The sequence below is a fragment of the Ranitomeya imitator genome, chromosome 1 (assembly GCF_032444005.1).
Source record: "Ranitomeya imitator isolate aRanImi1 chromosome 1, aRanImi1.pri, whole genome shotgun sequence".
Lineage (NCBI taxonomy): Eukaryota > Metazoa > Chordata > Amphibia > Anura > Dendrobatidae > Ranitomeya > Ranitomeya imitator.
This window is the reverse complement of record NC_091282.1, coordinates 597,278,065-597,292,246: the sequence shown is the minus strand read 5'-3', so window position 1 is coordinate 597,292,246 and position 14,182 is coordinate 597,278,065. Positions and strand designations below refer to the sequence as shown.

Genomic DNA, 14,182 nt, shown 5'->3' with positions numbered 1-14,182 from the left:
CTGGAAGTCTCCAGTGTCCGAGGACATGTCCCACAGGGAATAGTCTGTGTCACGGTCACCGTTGTCATCGATTCTCATGAACCCGGACACGCCTGTAAAACGCAGAGAATTAATGGCAAAAGAGCCATGGTGTGGAAACCAAAAGGTCGTCATAGCCATCCGGGCTGAGCGGAAAGCAGTGAAGGTGGACACAGCCTGACGGGACGAGAGGGGACAGTAATGACTGACAACACAGGAGATGAGGGGACACTATTTTTTGACAAACGGGGAGATAAAGGGGCACGAATGACTGACACATGGGGACAGTAATGATTAAGACACACGGATAGATGAGGGGACACTCATGACTGACACACAAGGAGATAAGTGGACACTAATGACTAACGCAGCAGCATGGTGGCTCAGTGGTTAGCACTGTAGCCTTGTAGCTCTGGGTCCTGGGTTCAAATCCCACCAAGGACAGCATCTGCAAAGAGTTTGTATGTTCTCCCCGTGTTTGCATGGGTTTCCTCTGGGTATTCCGGTTTCCTCCCACATTCCAAAAACATACTGTTAGGGAATTTAGATTGTGAGCCCCATCGGGGACAGCAATAATAATGTGTGCAAAACTGTAAAGCACTGAGGAAAATGTTAGCGCTATATAATAATAAAGATTATTATTATTATTAACACACATGGAGATGAGGGGACACTAATGACTGACACAAGGGGAGATGAGGGAACACTAGTTTCTAACACACAGGGAGAAGAGGGGGCACTAATGACTGGCACACAGGGAGATGAGGGGACACTAGTATCTGACACGGGGAGATGAGAGGACACTAATAACTGACACATGGGGAGATGGGGTGACACTAATGACTGACACAAGGGGAGATAAGGGGACACTAATGACTGACACAAGGGGAGATAAGGGGACACTAATGACTGACACAAGGGGAGATGAGGGAACACTAATGACTGACACAAGGGGAGATGAAGGAACACTAGTTTCTAACATACGGGGAGAAGAGGGGACACTAATGACTGTCACACGGGGAGTTGAGGGAACACTAATGACTGACACATGGGGAGCTAAGGAGGCTCTAATGACTGACACACAGGGCTATGAGGGGACAGTAATGACTAACACATGGGGAGATGAGGGGACACTAATGACTAACACACAGGGCTATGAGGGGACACTAATGACTAACACACAGGGCTATGAGGGGACAGTAATGACTAACACACGGGGAAATGAATAGACACGAATGACAGAGACACGGGGAGATGAGGGGACAGAAATACCTGACACACGGTGAGATAAGGGGGCACTAATGACTGACACATGTGGAGATGAGGGGACACTAATGACTGACACACGTGGAGATGAGGGGACACTAATGACTGACACACGTGGAGATGAGGGGACACTAATGACTGACACATGTGGAGATGAGGGGACACTAATGACTAACACAAGGGGAGATGAGGGGACAGTAATGACTGACACACAGGGCTATAAGGGGAACTAATGCCTGACACCCCGGGCGATGAGGGGACACTAGTTTCTTACACACGGGGAGATGAGGGGACACTAATGACTGACACATGGGGAGGTGAAGGGATGCTAATGACTGACACATGGGGAGATGAGGGGACACTAGTTTCTGGCACACGGGGAGATGAGGGCACACTAATGACTGACACACAGGAAGATGAGGGGACACTAATGATTGACACAAGTGGAGATGAGGGGACACTAATAACTGACACACGTGGAGATAAGGGGACACTAATGACTGACACACGGGGAGATGAGGGGACACAAATTTCTGACACACACGGAGATGAGGGGACAATAATGACTGACACATGAGGAGATGAGGGGCACTAATGACTGACACATGGGCGATGAGGGGACAGTAATAACTGACACACAGGGAGATGAGGGGACACTAGTTTCTGACACAAGGGGAGATGAGGGGACACTAATGACTAACACATGGGATGATGAGGGGACAGTAATAACTGACACACGAGGAGATGAGAGGACATTAATGACTGATACACGTGGAGGTGAGGGGACACTAATTACTGACACATGGGGAGCTAAGGAGACTATAGTGACTGACACACAGGGCTTTGAGGGGACAGTAATGACTAACACACAGGGAGATGAAGGGACACGAATGACAGAGACATGGGGAGATGAAGGGACAGTAATAACTGACACACTGGGAGATGAGGGGACACTAATGACTGACACAAGGGGAGATGAGGGGAGAGTAATGACTGACACACAGGGCTATGAGGGGAAACTGACTGACACCCGGGACAATGAAGGGACACTAGTTTCCGACACACGGGGAGATGAGGGGACACTAATGACTGACACATGGGGAGTTGAGGGGACACTAGGTTCTGACACACGGGGAGATGAGGGGACACTAATTACTAACACACGGGGAGATGAATGGATGCTAATGACTGACACAATGCGAGATGAGGGGACACTAATGACTGGCTCATGGAGAGATGAGGGGAAACTAATGACTGACACGTGGAGATGAGGGAACACTAATGACTGACACAAGGGGAGATAAGGGGACAGTAATGACTGACACAAGGGGAGATAAGGGGACAGTAATGACTGACACACAGGGCTATGAGGGGAAACTAATGGCTGACACCCGGGACGATGAGGGGACACTAGTTTCCGACACGCGGGGAGATGAGGAGACACTAATGACTGACACACGTGGAGATGAGGGGACACTAATGACTGACACAAGGGGAGATAAGAGGACACTAATGAATGACATACGGGGTGATAAGGGAACACTAATGACTGACACACGGGGAGATGAGGGGATGCTAATAACTGACACACAGGGAGATGAGGGGACACTAATGACTGACACACGTGGAGACGAGGGGACACTAATGACTGACAAGGGGAGATGAGGGGACAGTAATGACTGACACACAAGGCTATGAGGGGAAACTAATGACTGACACCCGGGGCGTTGAGAGGATACTAGTTTCTGACACACGAGGAGATGAGGGGACACTAATGACTGACACAAGGGGAGATAAGGGGACAGTAATGACTGACACACAGGGCTATGAGAGGAAACTAATGACTGACACACGGGGAGATGAGAGGACACTAATGACAGACACACGGGGAGATGAGGGGACACTAATGACTGACACACGGGGAGATGAGGGGACACTAATGACTGACACAAGGGGAGATGAGGGGACAGTAATGGCTGACACACAGGGCTATGAGGGGAAACTAATGACTGACACGCGGGGTGATGAGGGGACACTAGTTTCTGACATAAGGGGAGATGAGGGGACACTAATGACTAACATGGGGAATTGAGGGGACACTAATGACTGACACATGAGGAGCTAAGGACACTCTGACTGACACACAGGGCTATGAGGGGACAGTAATGACTGACACATGGGGAGATGAGGGGACACTAATGACTGACACATGGGGCAATGAGAGGACAGTAATAACTGACACAGGGAGATTAGAGGACACTAATGACTGACAAACGTGGAGGTGAGGGGACACTAATTACTGACACATTGGGTGCTAACGAGACTCTAATGACTGACACACAGGGCTGTGAGGGGACAATAATGACTAACACATGGGGAGATGTAGGGACACGAATGACAGACACGGGGAGATGAGGGGGCAGTAATAACTGACACACGGGGAGATGAGAGGACACTAATGACTGACAAACGGGGAGATGAGGACACTAATGACTGACAAACGGGGAGATGAGAGGACACTAATGAATGACAACAGGGAGATGAGGGGACACTAATGACTGACACACGTGGAGAGTAGGGGACACTAATGACTGACACATGGGGAGACGAGGGGACACTAATGACTGACACATGGGGAGATGAGGGGACACTAATGACTGACATGTGGAGATAAGGGGACAGTAATGACTGACACAAGGGGAGTTGAGGGTACACTAGTGACTGACACCCGGGCCGATGAGGGGACATTAGTTTCTGACACACGGGGAGATAAGGGGCACTAATGACTGACACACGAGGAGGTGAGGGGATACTAATGACTGACACAAGGGGAGATGAGTGGACACTAGTTTTTGACACGTGGGGCGATGAGGGAACATTAATGACTGACACACGGGGGGATGAGGCGACACTCATGACTGACACACAGGGAGATGAGGGGACACTAATGACTGACACACTGACAGATGAGGGGACACTAGTTTCTGACACACGGAGAGATGAGGGGACACTAATGACTGACACACGCGAGATGAGGGGACACTAATGACTGACAGACGTGGAGATGATGGGACACTAATGACTGACACAAGGGAGATGAGTGGACAGTAATGACTGACACACAGGTCTATGAGGGGAAACTAATGACTGACACCCGGGGTGATGAGGGGACACTAGTTTCTGACACACGGAGAGATGAGGGGCACTAATGACTGACACACGAGGAGGTGAGGGGATACTAATGACTGACACAAGGGGAGATGAGGGGACACTAGTTTTTGACACGTGGGGCGATGAGTGAACATTAATGACTGACACACGGGGGGATGAGGGGACACTCATGACTGACACAAGGGAGATGAGGGGACAGTAATGACTGACACACAGGTCTATGAGGGGAAACTAATGACTGAGAACCGGAACGATGAGGGGACACTAGTTTCTGACACACAGGGAGATGAGGGGACACTAATGATTAACACATGGGGAGATGAGGGGACACTAATGAATGACACAAGGGGAGATGAGGGGACACGAATTATAGAGACACGGAGAGATGAGGGGCACTAATGACAGAGACAGGGGGAGATGAGGGGACAGTAATGACTGACACAAGGGGAGATGAGGGGACACTAATGACTGTGACACATCTCACTATTTTCAAAGTCAGCTATGGATAAGGGGTTAAGCCCAGCAGCTCCTCGCAGCGAGCTGAGGACGGCGCTGCCCGTGTGGCATGTAATCATCATGCATGTGTGAAGTAGCTGATAATGATGGGATAATTACACAGGAAAATCATGCTAAGAGTTGAAAATGTGCTTCAATGTAATTCAGAAATCCTGGAGGCAGCAGATGGCAGCCGAGCTAGTGACAATGGGAAAGGTGATTACATGGGATGAGTAGAGTAAGTATAGCTCTCGCCCTACTGACATCTCTGGCCTCCTCCAAACATGCCTGACAATAACTTATCTCCAGCGCTAAAACTCCTGGCATGATGAAATCGCCATGACTGCCCCATACACATGAGATGGTCCCACCAGAGGTGGGGAGTCTTAATATTCAGTGAGGACCATCAATATCAGTGCTGACCCTTCCCTTGGGTCCAAGATTTGCAGATTTGGGCTTCTGGAGATGCTTCCATCTAGAGCATGAGCAGATAGATGGGAATGCTGCCTTGTATCCTTATTTATATAGCAGCATTGACTCAATGGTGCTATACGTGACAATGGGGTACATACAAAATACAGGAGTCACTGACGATACACAGTTAGAGAACCTTAAGGCAAAATGCTCATAGAACATCTGTGTCTATGAACAATATCAAGTATAGAATACCATCACCACCAATTGTGCATCCATGGATAATCCAAAGCACAAGTCAGGAAAACAGAAATCAAAAAAGAAGAAAAAAAAACTAAATACGTCCAATAATTAGATATAAAAACAGAATTTTATTGAAAATTATACAAAATAATAAGGTCGGGAACAATACCAGAATTTTATGGGGGCACAACTCAAGGGACAAAAAATTGCTGCAAAATATTATACCAAAGTGGTGGAGAACAAAACAAGAATATAAATCAAGACATTGCTCTGTATATCTCTCTGGTGCTCCAGATGTAAAAAAGTGACGTGTGCTGATTCTGAGGTATAATAATGGTAATAAAGTGCATGTGCTTATAAGTACTGTAATGAACCGGGATTGTTTTGACGGCCCCGGTTCTTTTCTGAAGGGGATTTATCTATATCCCACTTCCCAGCTCCGGTTTGGAACTTGCAGCTCTCTGGCACCCCCTTACCCTCAGGTCAGTTAGGGACCTACACCTAGGATAATTAGTCGCCAGAAAGGCTGCCTACTATGTACTGGCTGTGGGGCTCAGGGGAATCTGCTAGTATCCCCGACTCAAATCCATAATGAAGATATCTTGTGCCAGCTAACCACTCAAGCAGCTCCTCGATGCGCGGCATTGGGTGCGTGTCAAGGGCTGTGATGGAGTTGAACCCCCTGTAGTCCACGCAGAACCAGGTGGTCCGATCCTTCTTTGGCACAAGGACTACAGGTGAGGCCCATGCGCTTTTGGACCATTGAATCACCCCCAGCTGTAACATGTCATTGATCTCCTGGCGCATAACCTTGTCAGGAATATGATGTATTTGATTGTCTATGATAACGCACACTGAGTCTGCTATGTCCACTAAAGCTGAGTAAAGACACACGCTGCGGGCTTTCCGACCCTCCTTCCTCCCAGCTCTTGCTCCTTGCTGACAATACAGCTGTAACGTGAAACTCCAGTGTGGGACTCTGTCCCCCCCTCCCTCTTGAATGCAGGAGTGAGCAGAAAATCAGTCCTTTGTCTGAAACCATGTGCCCGTTTGTGTATCAGAGAGTTATTCAAGATGGAATAATTCCACCCCAAGTAGTGACATAGATGTGAAAGTTACATATTTGGGATGTGCAACCATAGGGTGTAGGCACCGGTAGCAGTGAAGAGGCAGTGGCCCACAAAGTTCACACATGAAAGTCTCTTTAATGTGTTATCCTCACACAGAAAAGGTTCCAAGCATATAACTTAAATGCACATAACTTCAGTGTTCAGTTCACACCAGTTCTTTACAGCATCCTTTATATTGCAGTCACTACACATGCTAGTCCGTCCTCCTCTGACTAGTTCAATGGGTGTCCTGCACCGCTGTATCACAGTCTCTGCTCACAGCAGTACACAGACCTTGACATCCTCCTGTCTGCAGCTGTGACACACGCTGGTCCTTCCTTCGGGCACAGAACAGTCTACCTCCGGTTCACCTCCAGGCACAAGACCTGTCCACTTCCATGACCAGTCCCCATGGACAGCAGCACCACTGTGTATGCTGTGAGTTGTCAGGCTTCACTCTGGCCTGACAACTCACAGTTGTTGACAGACTCCTCAGACTCAAATCTAAAACCTCTCTATACTACAGGGCTTTTAACACTTGTAATAACAGCCACAGCTGCGACTGTAACGCCCCCTCATGGCCTCAACACCTCTGTGCGCATCCTGGGGAGAACAAACAGCGCCCCCTAGCTGTAACAGGGGTAACCGTCTCACATATCCCCCACTCCTGTTCAAACCTGTGGGGTTGATCGCTTGTCATCCCACATGGGCACGAGACAGGGCATTTGCATACCCCTATGACATCCCCGCCTGACACTACACTAAGAAACCAAAGTAGGGACCTGAACCATCGAACGGCACATGCATCCCTCCCCTTTGCGTTTCTCCTCCATACTTCCTTCCGGGACCACCCACCACTCCGGTGTCCGTCACTGACGACATGCTCACTTTAATGTTTTACAGTAGGTTTGGGCCAGTTTTGGGTGGTCTCGACCTTGTTTATTTTGGGTTCACTAACCCCGTAGCACATCCTGTCACCTAAACACTGGCCTTCGGGCTCTTGGTACCGTTTACTCCGTTCTCTTACCCATGCCCCGGTGACTATGTCATGTTGAAAGTAACACCACAGACCGCGTCGGCAACTCAGAGTATATGTCTGTATTACGTCATACCCAAACCTGAGCTTCTCGACACTTCTGTCTAGCGAGCGCGCTATCTAATTTAACCTGACCACTGGCCACATCCTTGACCGGTGCCAGAGGGTTCCATGTCCACACGTCCCCAGTAGCCTCCACGACCATAGACTCCCGGCTCTTCTCATACCTGAGTTTTTTATACCTGTATCTCCGTATGGGACTCTGGATCTGAGCTGTCCCGATCTTACCAGGGAACACCTCTAGCTTGGGGTTCAATGGGGTCCCCACGACCTCAACTGCCACAACCTCTAGGGGAAGTCTATCGGGGTTACACTCTATCCTTAAATTGGCAACCCCTGTGGCAGACATCTTAGCATCTTTGATTCTATGCCTGAAACAACATTTTCAATTTCTTCTGCCGTTACCTCTAGGGGGAGCCTATCGGGATTACACTCTGTCTCTAGGTTGGCGACCCATATGGCAGGTATCTCAACATCTTTGGGTTCTGCACCCGGTACAACATTTTCCATGAGAGGGTTGACCCTGATCTCCCACAGGGACCAGAACAGGGGCAAGTCTCTCCCCAACACAGTCTCAAATGGAAGGGTATTTGCCACTCCCACCACCTGTTTAAAGTCCCCACATGGTGTGGAAAAATTGGCATCAGCGGTCGGGTACTCCCGGATTTCCCCATAGATGCCATCACCTCCACTTTCTGTCCTTTGGTGTTGTCCCCGGCAACAAGGGATCAATGGACCGATGGACCAGAGTCACTTTACTCTCCGGGTCCAGGAGAGCCTCTTTTGGGCACCCGTTCACGAGTACCTGGAACAATCATGGTTTGTTGCCAACAGTGCCCGTAGTGATGGTACCTACTGGCTCGGCACATATAGACTCATGGCAAGTGTTCCCACAGACCATGGGCTGAGATGTCACCGAACAGTTACTAGCCCCATGCCCGGGCTCTGGTACAATGTCCTGAGTGGGTTTATACCGCTCAATCAATTCTATCAGCAGTTCCAGGGTTCCTAGGTCCCTCAGCTCGACCCAATGCATGGGTCAGAAGAGCCAACACCATCCAGTCAGCCACGATTCTCTCTATCATCTAGTACGGAGAAAAAAAAACTCAGGCTGGAGCCACTCCTCCACCAATTGCAATAAGTCATTTGCTTGAGACCTGGCAGGCAGAGTCTCTACATAGGACCACTGGTACACCCAATGATCGCCCCTTACCTTTGGGGTCTCTTCAGGACTCTGCTGTTCGCCCCTCCCTTTAGGGGTCTCCTTTTTAACATGCTGAAGCTCTGCTAGTGTGACGCCCCAGGGTGCTGGTCGTCAAAGTGACATTGCTTTCCTCACGGGGAGAGTGATGTTACGCTTGGAAGCGATGAAGGATATCTCTATCAGGTATCACAATGCACACAACATGTTCACACTCCAGACCAGAAGGGGGAGCCCACACCCTGTTTATGGGTGGCTTCACTATATAAATTCTGATTTGGAGGGAAAAGGGTCAGAAAGTGAGTTACAGAGAAGAGTGCAGACCGACATAGAGTGTCAGAAGGTCTGAAAGGGGCCCTGTAGTCTGAAGTACTACAACACCTGGAGAAAGAGACATACAGAAAGAAAGAACATCTTTCAGTTAGCGTGAAGGAGAGCGAAGCACAGTAGAGTGACATCAGGGGAGGACAGCTGCTAATGAACTTTCTCCCTCTGAAGCGCAGATCACCAGTAGCTGGAACACCGAGGTTGTAAGGGACTCTTAAGACTTACATCAGAGACCGACAGGACAGCTGAATTGTTACCTGTCTGCCCTAATACCCAGCAGGCACAGTGACACAAAGAGCCCGGGTCATGATAGAGACCCTATAAAAAGGCCTGAGTCACCTGTCATACGGGTTTGTGTCCTATCCTATATGGGGGACAGAGAAGAACTGTGAGGACCTTATCAGAAGCCATAGGCAGTAAGGGACTACAACACCACCGCGCTATAGGAAGGCTTTCATCTCCACCTGGTAAAGGGGAACTCTGGATTCACTTCCAAGCTGGTCGGACTCTGCCTGTACCTGTGATCTGGTGCCCTGGACTGTGGCTGCCTGCTACCATCAGTAAACCAGGTAAAGAGACTGCACCCCTGTGTCCTCATTCTTTACCGCACCATTCACCATCTTCCATCTACACACCGGGAGCCCTGGGGATATACTTCACCTGTGGTAAGTTATACAATCTAGCTGCCATAACATCACCCCAGAGGACCTCTTAAAGCAGCATCGGTCCCCACTGACCGAATACCACAGGTGGCATCACGAACATAAACTTTATTCAATTTCCCTTTTACATGGGCGCCCAGGGCCACGGACCGGGTCACCACCGTGACATCCCCCTGTGAACAGCGGACCCGGTACCGGGTACCCCACGGCCCTGGCAGCAACTCACTAGCTTCCACTGCAGCGCCTCCTGCTGCCTCTGCTGCAGCAACTGCATGTCCTGCTATTGAATAATCTTTTGCTGAATCCTTTGCTGATTGAGCACTACCTGCTCCAAAAGTTCCTCCATTTCTCCAGCAGACTTCCACAACGATCTGCAGCACTCTCTGGGGTATGCCTTAGGCTGGTTTCACATTTGCGGTTGTGTCCACAGCATTTGAGCCGCAATTATCCGCATGTGTCGTGTATTCCTATCTTTAACATTAGGGACGCATGTGTCTGCGATCGGTTGCGTTTTCCGCGTTAGACAACACATGCGCCGTTTCGTCGTCTGCGGTTTGGCGTGGTAAACGCTACATGTATTCATTTTAGAGGCGTCAATTTGCCGCCTAGAAACGTATGCGGTTCTTAGCGGAAGGAATGTGGCAAAAAAAGGCATTACGGTCTACAGGAACGCATGCGTTCGCAAGCACATGCGATTGCTTGCATTTGTGAACGCATGCGTTGCACCACAGGAAAACATGTCTAGACACTGATTAGCCACCCCCCACATACAAACTGATAAAAGGAGGGAGTGAACATTTGCAATGAATCCACAACTCAGCAGACTGGGAACAAGAGCAGACAGACACAGGAACCTAGGAAGAATCAACACTCTGAACAATGCGAGTATCAAAGCCAATGTCTTTATTTTCTATTTTCTGTCTCTATATGTCCTAATTTCTGCCATTTTTATCTTTCTGCGTGCATCAGAATGTCATCTTCTTCTGAGGAGGAGCAACGTCCTGGGCCTGCACAAGCCGAACATATCAGTGAAGTGAGATTGGTAAGTATTCACTGTCACATTTACACATGTGACAATTTTTTTTCCTTTTTTTAGAGCACTTCTTCCACTGCGGCAGAGGCTGAGTAGGAGCAGCGGGTTCACGGTCGGGTGGCAAGGTGGCAGCATGTAAGTATACCTGGCTGACTGCTTATTGTATCCTCACTTTACTATTCTTGAATGTTCATTTCTTTACTTTCCTCTTTCTTTATCTTTTTCTTCTTGACTCCTTTTTTTTCTTGACTTTCAATATTCATGCCAGTTTTCTGTCTCGGTTTTCTTTCTTTTCCTTATGTTAATCTCTCCAACATTAATGTCTTTTTTTATTTTTTAGGTTCCAGAACGAGATGTGGACTTCACTGAAAATGACCTCCTAATCTCCCTGGTCCATGAGCGAGTCCAGTTGTGGGACACCCGAGTTCCGCAGCACTCGGACAACGTGACGATCCGGCGGCTATGGAATGAGGTGGCCAAAGGGATGTTGGATGGCTGGGATAACGCCCCGACTCAGGTCCAAAATGCATTTTGTAAGTATTGCAATGCAGTGTGATGCAGCTATACAACCTGCCCTACACTCTCCTAGTGTTTCATCACCCATCCCATGCAGACTGTGAGCCCTCGCGGGCAGGGTCCTCCCTCCTTATGTACTTGTGTGCCTTGTTATTTGCTCATGTTTAATGTATTTGTCTATATTTGCCCCGTATTCACATGTAAAGCGCGATGGAATAAATGGCGCTATAAAAATGTATAATAATAATAATGCAGTGACCTTTGCTGTGATCACACAACTGTGTGTGATGAGAGAAACTCTCAGGAGTTTCTCTCATCACACACAGATGTGTGACCGCGTCCAAAAGTCCATTGTCTAACCATTGTTTTTGTTTTTTTCAACAGTGCTCAAAGTCAAAACACGTTGGTGTTCGATGAAGGATCGCTTCAACAAGGACCCCCGTCAAGAGAGCCGGGTTCCTAGTGGTTCTGGAGCAAGGATCCGAAAATATAAATACCACCGCATTCTGGCATTTTTGAAACCGGTCCTTGCCCAGAGAACTTATTTTTTTGGTGTATTAGGTTGTGTTGTATTACCATAATCTGTATGTTTCTATTCCACAGGAGTTGGCGTTTTGTAAATGTTTGGTATTCATTTTTTTTTCTTCTTTTTTCACAGCACATGGAGCAGCTCTCTTGACCCTGGTTCTGGAGCGGTTCTTCATCAGACAGCCACGGACTCGTCCCAGCCATCCAGCAGCGCTGCAGCAAGTGGGCCTGCCACACAAACTGGAGACCAGGAAGCTGGTCCATCAGGTGTTCCCCTGTCCCAGTCCTCTGCCTCTTTTTTTTTTGGGGGGGGGCTCTTCCCGGTAGCAGCAGAGAGCCTCGGACAGGTCACTCATGCGCGAGTTTTTGCACTTGAGCTCGGTCTTTCATGATGGACTCAAGGCGATGCCATAAACAATATGAATACACGTATCCAGGAGGTCACCAAAGGCCTTGACCAAAGGAAAGCCGACCTCCAGAGGCCAGCACATCATTTTTTCAATCAAATTGATTGCATGTCGGAACACCTTACTCCTGATCTCCAGCTTAGTGTCATGCAGGCCTGCAATGCTGCTTACGTGCAGGCTATGCAGCAGAGTCGGTATTTTCAGCAGACAGTGGCGGCATATCCACCTGTGCCAACACTGTCACGCTTGACATCAATGCCGAGCTCTGCTGCATACCACTGCACGGCCACCTCCAATTCAAGCACTGCCGGACACCACTACAGCACCACCACCATGCCGAGTGCTGTTGGACAGCCCACCGCCACCACCATGACAACTGCTGCTCCTGCTTGGACCTCCTCCACTGCCACCACCATGCAGCAGCAGGATCCAGGCATGGCCTTCCGCTCCACCATGCAGCAGCAGGACCCTGGCATGGCCTTCCGTTCCACAACCATGCAACAGCAGCAGGACCCTGGCATGGCCTTCCAACCTCCAACCACAACCATGCAGCAGCAGTGGCATAAAGACCCTGACAGTTCGGCCACTATGACCAGGCCGCAAGAAATGAGCCCGCCGAGGCTCTCCAGACCGCAGCGCCGATCCCAAAAAGGGAAAAAGAAACAGCGGACTATCTATTCTTCCCCCCTCACCTCTCAATGTGTCTGTAATGTCAGGTTTGTCTCACCCTTTCAGTGTGTCTCAGCCCTCTCATGCGTCAAGCCCCATTCCCGAACTCCCAGATCCCACTACGTTGATTGCCCCTTCTCCTGCCACCCCTGCGTCATTCACACTTAGCCAGGCCTCACAGCTACACACCTCCCAGTTCCATCACTCTACCCAAAGCAGGCGCAGTTAATTTTTTTGGATTTATAAATAAATAATAATGTTTTTTGCCCCCTATAATGTTTGGTTATTTGTGTATTTCGCCGCCAGCAACACACACCACCATGCGCCTATAAAACACTGCGCCGCACACTATTTTTTTTTGCCAAATCATAGCTCCAGTAGTTATTAAGTACTAGATGGTAGCCCGATTCTATCGCATCGGGTATTCTAGAATATGTATGTAGTTTATATATGAAGATTTTAGATTAATATATTGAATACACAGGATTCGGCCGGCCGCGACCAATTAGCGAAGCATGGTTCAAATCCCACGCCAATTTGCGGCTGGACTGCGCCTGTCGCTAATTGTTCGCGGCCAGCCACGTGGTATATAGCACAGCCATGAAGTATATAACAGCCCACATAGTAAATAGCACAGCCACGTAGTACACAGCACAGCCAGGTAGTATATAGCACAGCGGAGTATATAGCACAGCCCACGGAGTATATAGCACAGCCACGTAGTATATAACTCAGCCCACGGAGTATATAGCACAGCCACGTAGTAGATAGCACAGCCCACGGAGTGTATAACAGACCACATAGCATATAACACAGCCACGTAGTTTATAACATCTCACGTAGCATATAACACAGCTCACGTAGTATATAACAGCGCACGCACGCAGTGTATAACAGCCCATATAGTATATAGCACAGCCCACGTAGTGTATAACACAGGCCACGTAGTATATTAACAGCCCTCGTAGTATATAGCACAGCCCACGTAGTTTATAGCACAGCCACGTACTATATAACAGCCCACGTA

General features: G+C 48.9%; 1 protein-coding gene across 3 annotated transcripts in view; it reads right to left on the bottom strand.

Annotated features, from left to right (window-relative positions):
• The window catches only part of NPR1 (natriuretic peptide receptor 1), a 288,426-nt gene that overhangs the window by 104,725 nt on the left and 169,519 nt on the right, over positions 1–14,182 (bottom strand). For 2 of the 3 annotated variants that reach the window (XM_069768091.1, XM_069768098.1), the window contains exon 5: positions 1–92. The exons of the other annotated variant lie outside the window; for it this stretch is intronic. In XM_069768091.1, the coding sequence (XP_069624192.1) occupies positions 1–92 (92 nt within the window). The remainder of the gene's footprint in view (positions 93–14,182) is intronic. 3 annotated transcript variants of the gene reach the window in all.